The sequence below is a fragment of the Chanodichthys erythropterus genome, chromosome 14 (genome assembly GCF_024489055.1).
Source record: "Chanodichthys erythropterus isolate Z2021 chromosome 14, ASM2448905v1, whole genome shotgun sequence".
Classification (NCBI taxonomy): domain Eukaryota; kingdom Metazoa; phylum Chordata; class Actinopteri; order Cypriniformes; family Xenocyprididae; genus Chanodichthys; species Chanodichthys erythropterus.
In genome coordinates, this window is record NC_090234.1 from 24174355 (window position 1) to 24196274 (window position 21920).

The window sequence follows — 21920 nt, forward strand, 5'->3', positions numbered from 1 at the left end:
GAATCATGAACGAACCATTGTGTGAAATGGTTCAACTGATTCGTTGAAAAGAATCGACTCGAAAGAACTATTCGTTTACGAAGCAGACATGGCTGGCGCGCGCAGGCGTAGCAGGAACAGCGAGCACGATGATGATGACACACCTCATTAGATATATTTCATCCCGTTGACAATTCACTTAAATCATGCAAGATTTGTAAATCAGAGCTTAAGTTGTTTTGGTCGATTTCATCCTAACGGGATATAAATTAACACTTTAACGAATATGCTATTGTATTAGGGAACGCAATAGTTGAAAGGAAAATGCTTTGTGTTCCTGAATGTTACTTAATTTCATCAGTTTAGAGGAGAAGTTTTCATAGATTAAGCTTTAGATACTTGCACAGTTCTCTAAAGCAGAACAATAACAAGTCAATAGCTGTAATTATACACACTGGAGCGTTTACGCAACGTTACACTTGGGTGTAAATATGGCGACGGAACTGCATTACGTAAGAGTCAAAGTTACATTTTAGGAATCCTTTATTAAATCCTTTCACGAAACATATATAACAAACTTTTCTGACTTCAATTACTTAAACAAGTGTCCTTAAAGACCCCTTTAAAGACTTCCTTGCCCAACACAAGTGGACACTGATGGGATCCAAAGAGGAAGCGAATGGAGTGACCCAGTTCGTCGTTGTGAAACAATTATTGACTGTGGCTACAAACTCAGTGACGTTACCACTGGTCAAAAACCAAAAAATAATTACCTATGTGCTGTCATTTATTTTGACAAAACAGACAGGCCTATTATTTTACAGTTTTAATATGTCTGTAAGGGGTGACAGGCAGCAGTTTATTACCATAAACATTTGTATGACAGATACACATACGCGAATAATGTTATAGGTTTAATCAGAATAACCGTCTTAGCGTTATACGATATGTTTGTTATTTCACATAACCGTTAGGCTATACTTGGACCTTTTTAGCTGTTGGCTGTTAATCCAATGGTTACTAGTTTGATATCACCGGGGACTGTATTATGATTGGTCAAGGTCGGTATATCGGCCGATATTTGTCATTTTTTAAATTTCTGCATGAAGTTTTTCAGTTTCTGTGTCGGAAGCGGGACTTTTATTTTGACATCGCCATTACCCATGAGCAATTTTAGTTTTAACCATCGGTTTTAACATTTAATATGAATTATATTAACAATTTAATTTCAGTGAATATATATAGATAATATGTAATGTAATGTAAATAAACTTTAGATAAAGCTTTAAAAGAACTAGCCTACATGTGAGCTTACATGTTCCAGTCTATTCAAAAATACAAACTACAAATACACACAAGACCGGCTCTAGTGAGGGAAAGAACTACAGTCCCATGAAGCATAATCGAATTAAAAACGATGCAGAAATATAAAAAACACTCTTTTACAAATGTTGATTTTATATATAAATAATATATTTTAAGTTTATTGAAACAGCTCAAAAAAAGATAAAGGCACACTTTTTAATCAGAGAATAGCATCAAGTCAATTAAATTACTGGGATATTGATCTGGTCAGTTAAGTAGCAGAGGGGCTTGTTAATCAGTTTCAGCTGCTTTGGTGTTTATGAAATTAACAACAGGTGCACTAGATGGGCAACAATGAGACGACCAGGAATGGTTTTACAGGTGGAGGCCACTGACATTTTTGTCTCTACTCATCTTTTCTGTTTTTTCACTAGTTTTGCAATTGGCTAGGGTCAGTGTCACTACTGGTAGCATGAGGCGAAACCTGGACCCTACAGAGGTTGCACAGGCAGTCCAACTCCTCCAGGATGGCACATCAATACGTGCCATTAAGTATCGGGATGAAATCCTTGGACCCATTATCAGACCCCACGCTGGTGCAGTGGGTCCTGGGTTCCTCCTGGTGCATGACAATGCCCGGCCTCATGTGGCAAGAGTATGCAGGCAGTTCATGGAGGATGAAGGAATTGATACCATTGAATGGCCCCCACGCTCACCTAACCTAAATCCAATAGAACACCTCTGGGACACTATGTTTCAGTCCATCCGACACCGCCAGGATGCACCTCAGACTGTCCAGGAGCTCAGTGATGCCCTGGTCCAGATCTGGGAGGAAATACCCGAGGACACCATCCATCGTCTCATTAGGAGCACATACAAGCATGTGGGGGCCATACAAACTACTGAGTACCATTTTGAGTTGCTGCAATGAAATTTCAGCAAAACAGACTAGCCTGCTGCATCATTTTTTTCACTTTGACTTTCGGGGTGTCTTTGAATTCAGTCCTCTTTTGATAATTTTCATTTCCATCAAATGATGTGGCATCCTTTCGTTCCTAACACATTACCCAGTCCATATCAGTATAGATATGCAGCATGATATTTTCCCCATTGAGATCTGATGATTATATATAATATAAAAACACACATACATAGGTCTGCGCAGTGCCACTTCAAGTCGAACACTCTTAATATTTTTCCAAGCATGTGCTTAGTTGTTAGCTACTGATGTCACACTTTCATGTGCACGTTCCATAATTAGTTGACAGAGAAAGCTTGAGGTACCAACAAAGCCTGATTGGATTTGTTAGGTTTTGTAAACTCAAAACTAATTCTGTAACCCTCTGGACTGTGAAAAATCTGTTGCCCTTATAGAATATATAGTAAAGACATTTCTATCACAACCATCTCTAGTGTGTATGTTGGCTAAGGCCCATCTTTCCCATCTGAACACATTCTAGCATGCATTTGTTATGAAATACAGATTTCCTTGTTACAATGAATGTGTATATTAAATTAAACTGCAGGGATGAAAATCTCCAATGCTGCACCAGATAAGAGAACAACTTTATTTCTTTCAGAACTGTGTAGGTTGCTGTATTAAAGAGGACTGAAGACAAAATATTGATTGTTATGGAAATATATGTACAGTTTATTTACTGTAGTCAAAAGATGATGTGAATCAATGAGCAGTCTCTCTCACACTTACTAATAGTACAATGACGGGAGAAAAAGAGGTAGGTCATGAACAGAATAAAAGAACTCTTGACTCCACTTCTAAAACTTTTCAGGATGAGCCCAGCTGTAAAGTCCTGATCCAACTCTTAGTTTAATCAAACGATTTTATATAATGTCTGTGAAAACTACACTCATGTGACTTGTATAATCAGTATGAGAAGATGACCTGAGCTCATGTGCTGCCATTTTAACAGTTATATAACTAAAGTCAAATGCAAAATCTAATAAGAAATTAAACTGAACTGATGTACAACCTGCCAAACACATAGGTACACACATGAAAAATATCACATTCCCTACTAATCAGCATTAAAAAAAACCTGTTCTACTGATCACTCGTACTTGGATGACTTCAACCTGTGTGGATCCTCCCCTCAATGCAAACACAAAGAAGCCCTTAAAATACCTCACGAACCAATTGTACACATTCATACATTTCTTCAACTATAATGGCTTCATTTTGTCCAATTTAGGATTCACGCCATTAGTTCATGCTTTTTAAAAACCATCACATTCTCAGGAAACAAAAAGCACCCACTCGTGTTCAAAGTCACACTTGGGTCCAGTCTTGTCAGTCCCACGAGCACAAAGCGACAGGGAGACAAGAACCACTCGTTCATTACTTCATTCACTCTGCAGAAGCGATGCAGATAGAAGCACATCAGACGAGCGTGTGGTCGGGTTAATCACAGAACATAGAACAATGGGTAAATCTGAAGTGATAAATTATTCTATTTAAAAAGAAAAAATAATAAAAGGAACACTTTACAAACAAGATTTACAAATGACCTTCAGATATAAGCCCAATGCGTCACACTTCATGCTGACCTCACGTGTAATGCAGTTGCTATTCAAAAATCAGACCTCCAGAAACTCGTTACAACACTTAACCAAGCATGAATTTATAGTCACACCGTGATTTGTGACTGTTGTTAATGACCTGTTAGTACTTCAGTCTTTCCCCAAAATAAAACAAAACCGTTTCTAAACTGTCTCCTGCTCAGCATGTGTCAAGTGTAGGAAAAGTCTCAGTTCTCGGAAAGGCCGAGCTCCTGCAGTGATCTTTGACCTGGAAGGGAGGACTGTGGCATCACTGTAGCTGGACTCTGTATGCACAAATGAGGAGTTTAACCTGTGGAAAGAGAGAAACACATATCTGATTAATACATTTAAATTATCATAAAGCTTGCTTAGCTCAGAGTTACCACTTTTCCATGATAAGGATTTTTAAAGGGGATGTATAATGCTATTTCATGCATTCTGACTTATTTACACTGTTAAAGAGTTGGATTCTCATGCTAAACATGGCCAAAGTTTCAAAAAAATGAGTTGGATGTATGACAGTATTTCTGTGCCAAATACTCTCCTTCAGGGTTCGTATTCAGTTTTTTTCTGAGTATGGCCCTGTATGATGTCATAAAGGGCATAATTCCTTGTATGGACAATTCTCCCAGAAGAGTGCGTACACACATCAAACAGAGCGAGAGCAATAGCACGCCCATCAATGTGCTTCATTCAGGTTACGGAAGCCGTCGGCAGTGTCGTCATTTTGTTTTTAGACCAAAGAGTCAACAATGTCACCAAAGAAAGGTGTTTCTGGTTGTGAGGGAAAGATAACCTTGTTCAGCTTCCCAAAGAACCCAGCGATAAGGGTTCAGTGGATGCAGTTTGTTTTTCCAGGGCAGCAACGGAGTTGTGCAAGTGTTTATTCCTAGCATTTCAGTGACAGGAATGCTGGATTTGCAGATCGTTTGAAACTGAAAGATGGAGCAGCCCCAGCGATAAAATATTCCGAAAGTACCACAGTACTACAGGCGATAAGTAAAACAGCACCAAATATCTGTGTTTTGTTGACAATCGTGCATATAATGTAAACATGAACGTATAGTGAATCAAAAGTTAACCAGGGATAATGCAATGATGTATTGTGTGTAATGTTGTGACTCTTTAGCTCTGGCCATGGCACGTCTCCAGGAGCTCGACTGTTTTCGGAAAAATCGGTACAGCATATCGGCCTTTTATAAATCTGATAAAACTAAAGACTCTTCGGAGATATGAAAGATGCAATACTACTCTATAGGTACTCAAGATTAACAGGAGATTGGCAGAAACTGTGTGTGTTATGTACCCTTCAGACTGATTTGTGAATTGATTAGAATGAGTTTAAATGAATAATAAAAAAATCTACACAGAATTATTCTAAGAAAAACCAGACGCTATTTTTATTAATATATTTCCATGGCTTTTCAGATTTTTCACATGGGAATTCCATGACAGGCCTGAAAAAAGAAAAAACTATTAAAGTCGCAATGTAACTGAAGTATCAAAAGACCTTCTGTATTGTAATTTTGGATGACATTTTTGATGAAGAATGAAATGTTTTCTTTAAAAGAGTGGTAATGGAAGTGTTTTATTAGTTTTGCTTAATTCTTACTTTATGATCTCAAAATAATATGCTTCTCACAGGCTCATATAAAAATGCTCCTCACATGATTTAATAAGTCTAAACTTTAGTAATGAATATGAGAATACTGTCAGCAGCAAGCCATACCAGTATGAGTGTAATACATGTTTGTTTCAACTTGAGAATTTTTAATCTACAAGTTATAGCGTGTGTATTTTTTGGTCGTTGAGTTGCTCTGTTGTGTCTGAAGTTACTACCGGCCGGTCGCTAATGAACCTTTTTATTGTAAAGAGTACTTGGGAGGAGTGTTGCATAGCTAAGGAAGCACTAAAGTGATAGTGGCTTCTTGGATGGGGCGCTGTCCTCTAGGTGGTTAGGGTCCACCAAAGGCAAGAAGGTAAGAACAAACCCCCCCCAATAAATTGTTTACAATAATTTTAATACTATGCATTTAAAAAACAGATAGGGGCAACTTTTACATTCCCTGGTAGTTCCAAAGAACCATGGGAACCAAGATAGCTACAAGTTTGATTATTTTGCAGATGCCATGTTGTCCCACTTGTTTGCTTGATTTGGTGCATGTTCTGGCATTTATACAGCAGTATCTAAACTCTCATATAAATATTAATGTAAAACAGTCACAATTACCTTAGCTGTGGGGGACTCTGCCAGACGAATGAACAGTTTATTGGCTCCTTGAACAGGACTGAAAGAGTATATGAAATGGCTGTCCTGTAGGGGGAGCAGCATACAGAATGTGAGAGACTGCAGACATTCAACAGAACAAAGAAATTATACATTTGAATAAGGATCATTCATGACATCAGCATCTTACCAAGAAGATGGGCAGCTGAAACTTGTCATTCAGGACGACAGCATGGACACTACAGGGCCCGCAAAGCCTAGCTGTGATCTCATTAAGGAAGTTTGCATGGAAGATGAAAAGCAGGATGCCAGATCCTGAGACGGAAAACACAATAATGGCACACTAAATTGGTAAATAACATGGCAGTTATTGAGAACAGAAGATTTTGAAGCAAGTATCTCACCTTCCCCAGGTGTGTGTTGAGGGGGTTTGTAGTTGAACTCCAGTGAAAAGTCTGGTCCCTCGCACAATCTGTGGCAAGCCAGAGGAAATACAGGTTCCAGCAGTGCCAGCCGCGTTTCAAAATAAGCTCTGATTGTCTCCTCTGCCACTGTTGATAACCTGTGAGATACATTTCACACATGCATTTTTATATTCAATGTATTGACACATTAACACACACACAGGCTTTACAGACAGACAGATTGAGAGAGACACTTGAAGGACCACCACAACATCCTCTTGTACCAGTGTTTGAAGAATTTATCTTCCAGAATGTGTGCAGTCTGTCTATAAAGCATATAAAAAATTCTTCATAAATTTTTACTACACTTCAGCTTGCGATTCTTATTAAGTGGGGGTCATTTTTTAGGATTCTTTACCTAACCTAAGTCTCTGAGATCCTGACACCCTGGATTTCTGGAGACTCCAGGTAGGTTGCAGTTCTGTAAAATGGTGGCACTGGAGACTAAAGGAATCCTGATGGTTTCACACTTAATTCTTCACCTTAATTCTTAATTCTTTTGCAGTTAACGGGTCTTTTCTTCTCCACCTGTTTTTGTCTGACTCTGCTGAACCAATGAGCATTTTGCTGTCTAATGGTCATGCTTTAACTTTCCAATTTCTGGTATTGCATTAGTATAACATCCTTCTCATGAGCATTTAATAATTTTTGACTTTTCAGTCTGAGCTAAATCTCTTTTAGGCTCATTTTATCTGTATAAGAAAACCTGCTTAATAATTATGCACACCTGAATATAAGGCGTTTTTCACTTCCAGCCTTCATGAACAATTATATATCACTTATAAATGATTAAATACAAAATTAATAGTAGTTTTTAATATTGATGTGGTTTGGAATTGGTAAAATGTACTTTCATCAACCTGCATAATTATGCACGCAGTGTATATACATAGACAGCAGTGTTCGAGATAATAAATAACAAACACTCACGTTTGCATGTGGTCTTTGATGAGATCATATACCATCACATTGTTGCTAACTTTGGCACAGTACAAGGCAGTGTTCTTGTGTTTAGACAGGATGTTGCAGTCAGCCCCATATTCCAGCAGGAGGCGAACCACATCTGCATTGCCCCTTTTACAAGCCTTAGAAAGAAAAATACAACAATCAGGAATCAGCACATAACAAAAGTTATTACTTAAAAGTGCAAACTGTTTAAAAGTTAAAGCACAACTTAATAAAATTAATAATCAAACACTACAGTAAAATGTTATTTTTTGAAAGAAATTAATACTTTTATTCGGTAAGGATACACTGAATTGATAAAAGGTCACAGTAATGACATTTACATTGTCACAAAAATTATATTTCAAATAATTCCTGTTCGTCAAAAAACAAAACAAAAATAAATGAAATTATTGTAGTAATATGTAGTAATATGACTGAGCATGAGACTCTCTCTCATGCACACACACACAAACACACACAATCACTGTGTGCCAAACTACCTAAAAAATGCCTCGGTAGGCACTGGAGTGTTAATTATAATCAACAGACTTTTAAAAAAATAAAAATAACTCTATAAACGAGTTCCAAATGACAATTATTTTTGATTTATTTATTGAATTATTTTTTTATTGTGAATTATTTATTCAAAGCTCTAACAGTGGATTGTAAAGAATAAAGATAAAAAGAAAAGGGCGATCATTTCTGAATGGAACGCTCTCTCTCCCTCTTCTCAGAACTGTCTCTCATCCCTCACAGTCACATGTACAGAGCAAACATCCTTTCTATTCTAAATAACTTAGTGATACAGTCTTTGTTCGCTGTGGCTTGAATAATATCTGTGCAGATTTAAACAGTGGCTCAGGATTTATTTTTTTTTTTTAAATAAATGCATAAATAAACAAGCACATTTAGCTAACATATGAATGTTTGAATTATAACCTCAGAGATTGCATTCACTTACAATAATTCAATGCAACTTTGACGATCCCTTATTAAATCGATGCACTTTAGCTATGTTCATTATTCTTATTTAATTTAATGTCAGGGGAATGTCCTTAAACACTAATCAAAGAAATATCATACCCTCTGTTCGCTTCTTTTTAAAGAATGTCCAAAGATGCGTTTGAACAGTTCTCTTGGCCAATTTGAAAGGCACGAAAAATGACTAAAGCTTGCTTGACTGAGCGCAGCGCGTTACAGTATTGAGTTCTGATTAGTCAATCGCTGTTATTTATAGTTTGTTAATTATCATACATAGAGAAGTATAATATTTAATTTGCAAGTTTTGCATAATACACAACACTTTTAATCTAATGGGGATGGCAAGGAGGGAAGGATGGTGGTTTTACAGAGGGGATGCTTTTTGTCATTTTTTAAACAAGGGGGATGCCCCCACCCACCCCTCAAATTGCCCTGAAAAATCCCTGAATATAAGAACCTTCTCACCTTCATGAGAGCCGTTTCTCCACCCAGAGTTTGGGCATTTACAGATGCTCCTGCCTCCAGAAGAATGGCCACTGTCGTCAAGAAGTTCTGCACCAAACAGGACGGGTTATAATAGAGACAGATGAGGGACTGTGCACTTACCAACAAAATCACATAGAAAATGAATGCTTAACTATACTAAGACAAATATAACAATACTATACAAAATATGCTAATACTCTCTTGGATTTAGTGTTTGAAGTGAAACCGCCATTGTGAGGGTTCCTGAATAGAGCAGTGTTGTTCTCACCTTTTCAGCAGCATGCATCAGGGCAGTGGTGCCATTCTTCTGTCTGGCGTTAACCTTCACTCCTTTCTTAATCAGCAGCCTGAGGACATCATCCTGACCACCTGCAGCAGCCAGCAGCGTTAAGGACATGCCGCTAGAGTCCTGCAGGTGGCAGCACATAAACAAAACATTCAAAAATGTTCACATGATATCATCTCAAATAGGTTTACTTTTCTAGACCCCCAAAAAACATCTTTCTTCACTGATTCAATTTCAATTAAATTCAAAATATTTCATTACATTATAATAGATGTATGTTCATTTGAGTGAAAACGTCTGTTCCTGCTCGGTGAGTGATGGTTAACACAGGGATTGAATGATGAACTGTAACATGACCCAGTTTCTCTGAAAAGTCATAACAGATTTCAAGACAGACACAGGCAGAGATAGAAAAATAAGAGGAAGAAGAGAGAAAGAGAAACAAGTAGCATACCTCCTGGTCCAGATTGTAGTCCTCTTTGGAACTAAGTGCACGTTTTACTGCCAGGTAATTCCCATTTTTCACCGCTTCTCGTAGTTCAGCTAAGAGTTAGATGGTAAACAAAAAAAAGGGAGAAAAGGAGAGGAAAATTAAGAGTGTTACAATAAACGAAAGATGATGCATTGTTTTTCTGTGTTGTCACTCACTGGGAGTTAAGGCAAGCGGAGAGAGATTCTCATCCTCTCCATTCAAGTGTTTCTGAAAGTCCTCCAGTGTCATCCAGTCCAGCTTGAGCTCCACCCCAAGATTAAGAGATGGCAGTCCCCTGTCTGTCACACAGAGACTCATGGTTACTTATGCATAGGTTATGCATTCGCATACATAGCCTATAATACATATATAATAGGCAAATGCCTATGGATCACACAATGTGCTATTCCATTAAAAAACAGCTAAAAAAAAAGTCCAAATTAGGGCTGCACGATTTGGGGGAAAAAAATTGTACTGGAATTTTTTTTATTTTAAAAAGTGTAATTGCGATATTTTTTTTTTTTTTTAAAGGAACCTGGTTTAATGTGCTTGTTTACAATTTGGCAAAAATAGGACTAAAAATACAAACAATAATTATTATTTTAATTATGATTATTATTACTAAAAATATTATAAAAAAAAAAGAAGAGTATTTAAAGAAAATAAAAATGTTATTTACAGTACAGGTTTAAAATTTTAAAAATCAAATGTATAACTTTCTTCACTTCATTTTTAAACATTAAACCATCAAGCTTTTATTTTGAAACATGTTGCTTTTTCAAATGCATGTTATAAACGAACCAAACTCAGATGCAGAGATGATTTTGTGTGGATCATTATTTACAGTGAAGCAAGCTGCTCTGAGACACTGAAAACACTGGATCATGAGCTGCACTCACGTATAAGAACACATTGGTGCCCCTCAATCCGAAACACACAATTCCGTAATCGCACATATGCGATTTCGGTTTTATTTTGATTAATCGTGCAGCCCTAGCGCAAATGAACAATCTCAAGACATGATTTTAAAAGATGAACCTCTTTTAACTTCACATTGACATGTACAAACCAGGAGTTTTGTCTGAGCGCTCCATAGTCTCCTGAGAGTCCTGATTGTCATCGCAGGCGGTGAAGACCCGTGATTCACTTCTTCTCCTCTTGTCCTTCCACCTGGAGTCTTCTGTAGAGTCAGGAGACGCTATGGACTCCGTCATGGACTTCCTTTCCAGCCGCTCTTGCCGGGCTTCTTCTGCCAGTCTCTGCGCCTCCTCCATGCGTGCTTTTCTCTCCCGTTGGGCTTCCTCGATTCTTTCTTTTTTCTTTCTCTCCTCTTCTTCAATCCTTTCTTTCCTCCTCCTCTCTTCCTCTTCCATCTTTTCTTTCCTCTTCCTTTGCTCTTCCTCTCTCTGCTCCCTTTGTAATACCTCCTTAGACTTTGGGGCCGGCTCATCTGATTTATCACTTTTCTCCATCTCGGATGTTCCCTTCTCCTGTTTCTCGTCTAGCTCCATGGAGACAGGACTCTGACCTGGTCGTGGCACTGGTAGGAGAAGAATGTATTTGTTAATATCAGGTGATCAAGCACAGCACAAGACCATTAAAAGTGAAAGTCAGCTGCAAATGTATTTTACCATCTTTTGCCTTCTCTGTCTTATCCGAATCAGGTTTCCGTGCAGGAGACTGCTTTGACAATTTTGTTTTCTTGTCATTTTTCCCTGCACCCTGTAAAACAAGTAAAAACAAAACAAAACAAAAAACTGTCAAATCACAAACACAACACTAGATATTACATTTTCTGAAAACATTTCCAAGCATTCTTGGTGGCTGCCAGTAAGTAAAAGAAAAATAATTAATACTTACACTACCGCTGAAAAGTTTGGAGTCAGGAAGGTTAAAAAAAAAAAAAAAAAAAAAAAAAATTAATACTTCAATTGAGCAAGAATGCATTCATTTGATCAAAAGTGACAGTAAAAACCTTTTCATTGTTACAAAGGACTACTATTTAAAATAAATGCTGTTCTTTTGAACTTCATTTAATCACTAAAGAAAATATTATTGTGGAAACCGTGATAAATTTAAGCAGCACAACTATGGTATCGAAAATAAGAAATGTTTCTTCAGCAGCAAATCAGGGCCCATATGTATAAAACTTCTCAGAAATTCTCTTAAGATAGTCTTAAGTTTTGACTTAAGTGTCAAAAATTTCTTAGTAAAGAGTAGGACTTTTCTAAGAGTAGGAGACTTTTATAAAGAAGCTAAAAGCAACTTTTAGTAAAGTAGAAGACGGATTCTTAAGTGCTGACTTAGGACTACAAAGACGTCAACTCAAAATGGCCGCCCTCAACCTCTGAATCAGCCAATAGTGAGTCTATCAGGGTGAAGTCACAGCAGCACAATACCAATCATTTAATGTTATTATAAAAAAAACAATAAAAAAAAACAAAAAAAAAAACGTTTTAATATTTAAATTTATTTAAAAGCAATAGCTTTGCATTGTGCAAAATTTCCACAAATTTGTATTGATGGTGTGGAATCTTTTTCTACTGATATACGTGTCCTCATTTACAGTTAGAGCAATGATGTGAACGCATTCATCAACGGCTCCAACAACTGCAGGAAAGCCCACAGTCAACATAAAAGTGGCTTTATTTTGCCGCATTGATGGTCAGTTGGAAAGTCAATGAACTGCTATAGAGTAGTGGCCAAATGTGATGTCCAGCTGTATGAAAATTGACATCTTCAGCCTTCAAATATTTTTAAAAATGTGTTAAAAGATGTAAGCATATTGTGTAGCTGTGCTTGGAGTCAATTGTTATACAATGTTATAATGAAATGAAATTTCAAATTATTTTTGGCCAGGCTGTCATACAAAGAAATTATGAACACATGCAAAAACAAGAGAAAACCAATTAAATATTAAAAACTGATTATGTTGTAGTCAATGTCATATTTTAAAATCATTTAAATAACAAACATCAAAATAAAAATATTTTCCTCATATTTTGATGGTTTAAGCAAAATTGTTTGCAATTAACAAGAAACTCTTGTTTGTATTTACTCTTGTGTACTGTATGTTAAATTTTTTGTGCTTCCTTGTTCGTTCATCATCTGCGCTTTATTTTTCGTGAAGCATTTTGTTTCGCGTCAGCTGTGATACACAGACATCCACTCTCATTATGTGTGTAACAATGGCTAGATAGTGAGAGTTTTGCAGGTAAACTACTGCACACTGACGCCCACTAGAGGTGTTTGCCGTCATTGACAGTGCATATGCCTTGCATGACAGCAGTGATCGGGCCGGGGTTCGAGACCGACTCAGAGCAGCGGCGGCGCAATGTTTGTTTGGGTTGATTTCAAATATCATCAGTTCAACAACGAAATTGAGAAATCGCATATAGCACCTTTTAAATGCATTAAACATTAATTATTGTTTAAGTAATATTTGTTAAATTTATTACATTTATTTAAAACTATTAAAATGTCTTATTAGGTCAGTTACAAAAAGAATTGACAATCAAGTTTATATAATTTTATCAAATCTGTGTCATCATATTAGCCTGACTACGTCAGACTTCCTACTTCCGCTCAATTTCATTTCGCTTCTGTACTCAGTCTGATACAGCGTCAGAGCTTTCTGTCTGCCAGCGGTCTGGAAACAGCCGGGCCAATCAACGAACAGAGGGCGGGCTGAGAGCCGTGACGTAGATGCTAAGCGCTGAGTTTTACATTGTAGGTTAGAGAAATCGAAAACCGAAACGACCGCGGAAATGGGAAACGAGACATGGGATGCAATTCGCTCTGTTATGGAGAACATTCAACTCTTTTCCAAACTGAAGCCAGAACAAGAAGAGTGTTTGATAAACATTTGTTTTATCATGTGTTTACAACAGGTTTACAGTGGAAGTTCAATCATAGATTTGAGTTCGATGCATGATGTCTGTGCTTCAATGCGGCTGTACAGGCACATAACATACGTCATAACTAAACGTATCTGATTGGCTTACAGATAACCAATGATTTTAAACTTCAGACAAGCGCCCCCTAGCGAGAGAGAAAACACTTCTCTATTATGCCATTCCAGACTCTGTCTACGAAGCAAAGTGAAGTAGCAGAGTCTGGTATTACCAGGCTATCATCATATAACTCCAATACAGTATATCTTCATTGGAAAGCATGTATCCTCTTCTTTGCTGCCATCTTGTTACTCTTAACTAGGTTGAGACACCTCTACAGCTCTCTTAAATAATTTAGGAGCCAAGACCTAGTCTTGACACTTAGGAACCTTTATGAATCACACTTATTCTTAAGTCTAAGAATAAGAGTAAAACGATGTCATTCTTAGAATTTTGACACACTTAAGACTAACATTTTAGTGGCTTTATACATACGGGCCCAGCATATTAGAATAATTTCTGAAGGATCATCTTTTGCAGTAATTTTGATCAAATGAATGTAGCCTTGGTGAGAAAAAGATACTTCTTTCAAAAACATTAAACCTTTGAACGGTAGTGTGTATAACAGAGTGAGAGGGAATTTTTGCCTTATGTCAAAAATGCCAAAATAAGGAAAGGAATAAAATGGGTTCCATCAGAGATGTATAGACATGTACCTTTGGAGTTGCATTCTTGTTCTGGTCCCCTTGTCTCCTTGGTGCACGATCTTTTGCCTCACAGTTCAGCAGGAACTTCTCAAACATGTGAGAGGCCCCACCCTTCTCACCACCTTCTTCTTTCGGCTCTTCCTCTTTGGATTTGATGGGGGCTGTTGATGCTGTGGATGATGAGGAGGAGGAAGAGGCAGATGAGAGCCGCTGAGAAGGCAGGGCTGCTTCTTGCCCTTTGCTTTTGACCTTTGACTTAGGCGCAGAGGTAGCTGCCCCCGTGTCACTGGAATCGAGCTCCTCCTCGCTGCGAGAAGACTTGCTAGTGCTCTTGCTACTAGTATGGTTCTTGAGCTTGTTTGCACCACTTTCTTTGAGCACAGCTGTTGAAACCTCTACTTTTTTAGGCTTCTTCTCTTGAATCAGGTCTTTGAAACCTTGCAGTTTCAGGTCAGGCTTGGCCTTCTTCTGCTTGGCCTGCTTGAGGTCGCCTCCGCTCTCACTTCGCACAGATTTGTCTGTGGATTTTGCTGATGTAGTTTTGAAGGAATCATTTGTTTCTGTGTTTGTCGTATCATCCGTGTGGGACTCAGAGGGCACGTCGCTCTTATCATCCTCTTCGTCCGAGGAATCGATCTCTTTTTTTGACTTGATTTTCTTTTTCTTGCGGTCTTCTCCACTATCTTTCCTATGTTTTCCTCCATCTTTAGGCTTGTCAAGCTTTTTTTGTTTCTTAGGAGTAACTGGGATATCGTCTTCATCTGATTCAATGAGCCTCTTCTTTGTCTCTTTTTTAGGAGGTGAAGGGGAAGGATCCCTGCTCTCCTCCTCCTCCTCCTCTTCCTCATCAGACTCAGGCGCAGGCAGAGGCTTGTCCTCCCTCCATTTCTCCTTCTTTTTCTTCTTCTTCTTCTCCTTCACAGGCATCTCATCATCTGATTCCTCCACTTTCTTCTTTTTCTTCTTCTTCTTCTTTATAGGTGAATCTTTGGGTTTATCCTTATCGCTTTCACTCTCCGAGTCAGCATCAAACAGATCACTCTTCATGGGCAGCTTCTAGGTACAACGGAACACAAATCAGTATTCAAAAAGACTTGAGCAAGTGAACCAGATATTGCCTTGTCCGTACAAGTCCTTAGAAAAACTACAATAATGTGAATACATCTTAAGAGTCTCACCATGCCACTTTCTTTCTTTGGCTTTATCTCAGCAAGGGCCTTCTTGTAGGCCAGCAGCACCTCCCTGCAGTCGTCCAGATGTGCCTCAGGCTCCCAGGTGTCATCTTCCGATGAATAGTTCTTCCATCGCACCCGATACAGCACCACTCCCTACAAAAATGTTAGAGGTCAAAGATTATGGCCTGCCATTGGGTTATCTACAATCTCCAAACGGCAATGTCAGTAATGCTCATGAAAACATACAGGTTTATACACTCATTTAAGGGGCATGAAACCCCCTATTTCAGCACCGGTTAAGCTTGGTTTAAACTCGCCGCAACTGCACATGACCGTTGAGTGCACGAGACCCTATTTCCCGCTTCCGAAGATGCACAACTTCAAGCTGATTCTGGCCGACGTCTGTCAAGCACCCAGTTTGCGCATGTCCAAATTAATTGCTTACATTTACAAAATGAGCCTACAATAGCAGAAATAAGCCTTTTTAATGAAAATAAAGGTCCATGTTTAATAAAAAAAAAATGAAAATTAAACTAAAAAATATATTTAATCTTTTTTTTTTTTTTTTTATTTAGATTTATACGCATGTTCTCATATCTGTATATTTTGCTCTAATGTCACAAGTAACAATCTCAAGATTTATGGGTTTGGTTCTTTTGTTAAGAAAAAAAACAAAAAGAAAATGTTTGGTGAGGTGCAATAAAAAAAAAAAACATCACCACGTGTGTACCTTACTTCTCACTGCTGCTTCCTGATGGTTAGGAGAACAATTATTCAGAGTTGCCCAGTCATTTCAAAGAATAGTACAACAGCGAGTGCGTGAAGTAAAAATGCTTTGTCCAATTGGGAAAAAGTGCTCGCAGGCATTGAAGGCCAAGGTTTAGTTCTCCCCCCAGTTTTGAAAAATTCTACCAAATTGGGCGTGGTACGCTGTGGAGTGGAGGGGGACACAGACAACAGGTCCAATCTATTTTATTTCACTCTCTTTGAGTTGATGCTTTCTTTTAACGCCATGCCCGCTTCTACAGCTATATTCATGGCAAGAGAGAGGTTTAGTTGGGGAAAAAAAAACAAAAAAAAACTAGAAGATGTTTAAGATTAATTTTTCCTAAAAACCTTAAAACTAAATTTGGATTTACTTGGTTGAAAACATCAAAGATTCCCACAATTGCACGCTGCAATTCACCACTGCATGCATCAAAGTAAACAAATATATTTCACATGGTTTTTTTAAACTTACAGTACACAAATACACACATATTCTGGGACTCCGAAGACAAAACAGCAAAAAATTAACCAGTTTTCCCAACAATAAAAATGAACGGATGCTAATATTTTATACTATGAGGTGCAAAACAAACACCTCTGTTAAAATCTAGGAGAATGAGTTTAGTGTTTTATGACTCTTTTAGGTAGCCTGTTATAGGAATGAGAATCGTTCCTTTCATTGAAGTATTAAAATTACTAAGACTAAAATAAAAATAAGTTAAAGATAAAAAAAAAATTACATAAACAAAATGACTCAAACTAAAAATGAAAACTGATAAAAGCTAACTCAAATACTATTAAAATAACACTAGTCTAGTACTTAAAAAAAAACACTCATAGACAGAAGAGAAGATACAACATTAACTGTAAATTATCTCAAAAAACACTTTTGTCTTTCACTTTTTTAGGCTATAAAAACACTGCTTAGGCTGTAGTAGTGCCAGACGTCCTCTTACATTATCTCTAGTGTCATGTGCTACATAAAGAGAATGATGAGATGGGTGATGCTTATTAGAGGCATTGACGCAGTAATTAATGCTTGGCAGACACATCCCAAGCGCCACAGGTTAGTTTCAAAGGGAAGTTCATTATCCGCTGTGTTGCTAAGTAACAAACACAGCTGATTCCCTGCTCCGCTTATTTCCTGTGACTCTAGCTGGAGGATTAATAATAGCTGAAGATCAAAGCCAAATAATATGTTTTAATCCCAAATGACAGAGTGGATGGGCTTTCTCCTTTTCTCCATCAACTTCACAACACTGGCAAGCAACTCAACATACTTTTGTGGCTGTTGTATGTAAACCCACATCTATCTGTATCTTAAAGCAAGTATAAGTTGTATTCAACATATTCGAGAGCCTTTGCTTAAATTAAGAGTGCTAGTTTCCTACACAACAGAAGCGGTTAATCATGTATTTATGTAAACAAGCAAGTTAAAGACATGATTGTCTGTGTGTGTCTGCCAAAGCGCAGTAGTCTATGAAGCACAAGCTGTCAGCTAATCTGAGAGTGGTTGTTACTGGCTCACAGCCATCACTGACTGACTCATGTTGCAGTAGGTATGAATGGACACAACTTTGATAAAACTGTTACGAATGCTGAGACAGAAATATTTCTCATTAAAACAGCCTTGTTATTACATAGCTTTTTTGTCTCAATTCAAAAATGCCACAGGAAGTGACTAAAATGCATTAGACTTTTAAAATGTCAAGGCAAATTTTTTAAAATTTGTTTTATGTAATGGAACATTTGATATCTATCTATTTAGTTATGGGTTTTAATGCCGCTGCAGTCAAGATAGTGAAAGAAATGAGTATTTGTGGTCTCAGAGTTGAGATTTGTTAAATGTATACTACCGTTTAAAAGTTTGAAAGGTAAAATCTGCATCTGTAAAACTGTTTGATGTTTTTGAAAGAAGTCTCTTTTGCACCCCAAGGCTGCATATACTAGATTACATTAAAAATAATGTAAAAACAGTAATATTGTGAAATATTATTAGGCTACAATTTAGTTTTCTATTTTAATATTTTTTGTATTTTAAAAGGTAATTTACTCCTGTGATGGAAAAGCTGAATTTTCAGCACCATTACTCCAGTCATCAGAGTCACATGATCCTTCAAAAATCATTCTAATATCTGATGTCTAATATCTGATTTGTTGCTCAAGAAACATTTCCTATAATTATCAATGTTGAAACAGTTGTGCTGGTTAATATTGTTGTTAATATTGTTAATAATATTGAACAGTGTTGTATATTCAATATGTTCATTGCTTTAATATAACACATTAGGCTAATCAACCAGTTACTTAAACTGTATTCAAGGATAGCCTTTATTGTGTTATAACATTTTATGCATTATTTACAGATAATTTTGAATTTAAATGTTCATTTGATTTTAAATGCAAGTCATAATTGTTAAAGAATTTTATGCAATTTATTTTAACTGAAGTATGAGACATAAATGGATGCTATGTGTTTTTATATAGTTAGAAAATGCCCTCATAAGAAATAAAAATAAGCTTATTTCTGACACTGGTTTTGAGCATCATCCTTTATAATAGGATATGGTAAGAAGGGAGATATAAAAGGCAGATAAGCAGTGAAGTGGGACAATAATCTGACTGAGACAGTTCCTTGATCAAAAAATAGCCAAAAATTGTTCCACAAATAAGCTTAAAATATCATATAATGTATCTAAATGGCTTTAAAGAGCAATACTACGAGTACCCACATCTTTCCAACATTATAAGACACAGAGAGGAAGAGCCTCTCACATACACTTACTTCACATTACAGATACACTGGTGACTGCAGTAGAACTGACTCCAGTTCAAAGGGCACGGAGTGGTACAAAATTGGATTTTACATGCCATTTGTTATCTGTCCTCTAATCACTGACCTCCTCGATACACTTTACCAAGGTTTTATTGATCTTAGCCAACAAGGTTTCATCTGCAACAGAGTTGTTTGTAATGTTCTTCTATCGCTATCCCTTTTCAAGTACACTTTTTCTGCTCACTCTACTCCATTATCTGTCTTTTCCTCTTTAAGTTATTTAAAAACAATCCTCCCATTGTCGCATAACCCTTGTCCTTTAAACACTAATGACACACGGTTCCACAAACACACACTCATGCCCTTGTGATATTTCTAGATTAAGCACTGCTGAATGTAGCTTCACCAAAATAAACTAAGCCAGTCTGGCATGAAGTGATCGGTTATACTTGCATTTTACACAGTTGGAACAACAGTAAAACAGTTTCCAAAAAAATAAATAAAAAATCATTCAGTCAGCATTTCACATGCTGAGGCAACCCAGCATCTTTAGACATGAAGGTGATGAAAGTGGTCTGTAATGTGATATTCCTCCCTCTCTCTTTATGAGAACCCAAGAGGCCTTTGCGTAAAGCACCTAAACAAGAAAAGGGAAAGATCCTCACCTGCCTCTCCAAAACAAATCCAGAGCAAATTTATGTCTTAAGTCGCTTTGGATAAAAGCGTCTGCCAAATGAATAAATGTAAATGTAAAATGTAAATGTCTACAACGGCTTTCCATAGTACAGTAAAGCTATTTTTAAGATGCAGTAACAGACCCTGAATAATCTAAACTACCGAATAATTAGTATATTCTAATAAAATAAACTACTTCTAAAGGAAAATGCTTAATCATTGCTATGAGATCATGTATGAAGGTCTATCAGGACATACGCCATTAATCTTTCACGTTTGTTAAGAAATTTATTAATGCGTTTACACAGTTAATGTGGTCATACATCATTTATTTTGTCTGATCAGAAGTATGTGCACAGGATTTAGTCTCTCTCTTTTCTATGCATTCGTGCAAAGAGCAAAACGACTAATAATGTGATGTAATAGCGCGTGCATGGATGCTGTAAACAACAACATAAATCCATGAATGACCGTCACTGCTGTCAATATTGTTTTCCTCTGCATGAAACACCGCTAGTCGTGTTCGGCATTTGTTATGGGCGTGGGTAGGTTTATTTCGGGGTTTAAACTAGTAATTTAGCTAGATTTTTAAGCGGTTGTGATGTAAACAACAAGAGCACAATGCCTTTGGACCTCAATTTGTCTCGCGCCCTGCTCATGGCTCAAAGCGGGCGCGAGCTGAGCTAACCGTCAGAAAGTTACAACGAGTGTACAACAGCCTCTCTGTGCTACGGGAAGTTTGTGTTTTAAGGCGAACAGGTCGTATTATGTCCCTTTCGACGAATTCTTTGCCGTCATCCTACTAATTATACACGTATCTGCAGTATTTAATAGGAACAGTAATAGCTACATGCTAAGTCGCTAGCAATATGCTACACACACACACACACACACACACACACACACACACACACACACACACACACACACACACACACACTCCTCTGCGGGAAGTTTGTTTTAAGGCGAACAGGCCATAAAATGTCCCTTTCGACAATTTATTTGGACTTATCTTAATTATTATACACGTATCTGCAGTATTTACTAAGGATAGTAATAGCTACATGCTAAGTCGCTAGCAAAATGGCATCCGAAGCGCTACCACACACTCTCTCACCTCCTCCACTCGCATGTCAATAATCCTCTCCACTTCGTATACATCTTCTTCATCCTGTTCGCTGTCTCCAGGCTCCGCTCTTTCGGCTCCGGAGGCCATTTATCCTTTAACCAAGCAAAATATTGACGCTACGTGTAGTATATATGTGCGCTAAAAGCATGAACGCCGCAATCGAGCCGAACTAGTGCACAGACACAGCAGCAGCGCACAGTCGCTGATAGTGCTCGGTGTTGCCAGGTCACGCAAGAAAAAACACGCAATCTGCTCTGGAAAATCCACCATCAAAGTAGCGTATATAACGCGGTCATGGCAACACGGGTAGTACTACAAGAGAGGGAGGATCCGTGTGTGTAAACGGTGACAGATGATATGACTGAGGTTATCTTTTCCCACTGCTAAATATATCACAAGCGACAAATAGAAGAATGAGGTGAAGTGACTTTCGCTAAAATAGCTAATTTTCGGTATGACTTTTCAATAAGTTTGAACTAATTTTACAAATTTAAAATAAATATTTAATGTATATTATAATTTTATATTTCAATAATATAAAATGACATTTATAAATAAAATAGCTAATTTTCTGTATCACTTTCAGGAGCAGTAAAGATGTTAAATGTTAAAATTATTTAACAATACTTGAACTAACATTGAACATACTTTTACAACATTAACACATTTGACATTTAATGTTAAAATGTATTCACATGTATGGCTGTAATAGTAACACTGAAATACATAAATGTTTCTGCATAGATTAAAATGGCATTTTACTGTAGTAACAGTAACTGTAGTTTTTAGTATTTTGAAGGTGGGAGGTAAAATAAGTATTATTTCAAAGGTAAAGTTACTATGTGAGGACAGACCTTCTTTCATTTCCTTAGGTTTTGATAAAATATTATCTCTAACATCTTAGAGATTAGAATGTGCAAAGTCTCAGTTAATTTATAGGCATGTTCTTTCAAAATGTAATCTTGTTTTTCATTAGAGATTTAATGGATTGCTGTGGTATGTGGTGTGCAATTTATCATCATCACCATCATCATTAACAAATGACCAACACTACTACAATCTACTGTAAAAACACTTTAATTACAAAAGT

The 21920-nt window shown here is 37.2% G+C and overlaps 1 protein-coding gene across 2 annotated transcripts; it reads right to left on the bottom strand.

Moving 5' to 3' along the window:
• Nucleotides 1–1515: 1515 nt before the first annotated feature.
• mphosph8 (M-phase phosphoprotein 8) lies at nucleotides 1516–21070 on the bottom strand. Of its 2 annotated transcripts, none has more exons than XM_067409821.1 (14): nucleotides 20819–21070; nucleotides 15486–15635; nucleotides 14317–15363; nucleotides 11339–11429; nucleotides 10777–11247; nucleotides 9884–10006; nucleotides 9690–9778; nucleotides 9218–9358; nucleotides 8929–9015; nucleotides 7465–7619; nucleotides 6475–6632; nucleotides 6261–6385; nucleotides 6074–6157; nucleotides 1516–4153 (listed from the first exon to the last, which is right to left on the bottom strand). In XM_067409821.1, exons 1-14 carry the CDS (start codon nucleotides 20915–20917, stop codon nucleotides 4112–4114), a joined length of 2862 nt encoding a protein of 953 aa, XP_067265922.1. In that variant the 5' UTR covers nucleotides 20918–21070; the 3' UTR covers nucleotides 1516–4111. The 2 variants fall into 2 exon arrangements, with proteins under 2 accessions (XP_067265922.1, XP_067265923.1); XM_067409822.1 differs by having other exon boundaries at nucleotides 1517–4153; nucleotides 14317–15360; nucleotides 20819–21069.
• Between the last annotated feature and the right edge of the window lie 850 nt (nucleotides 21071–21920).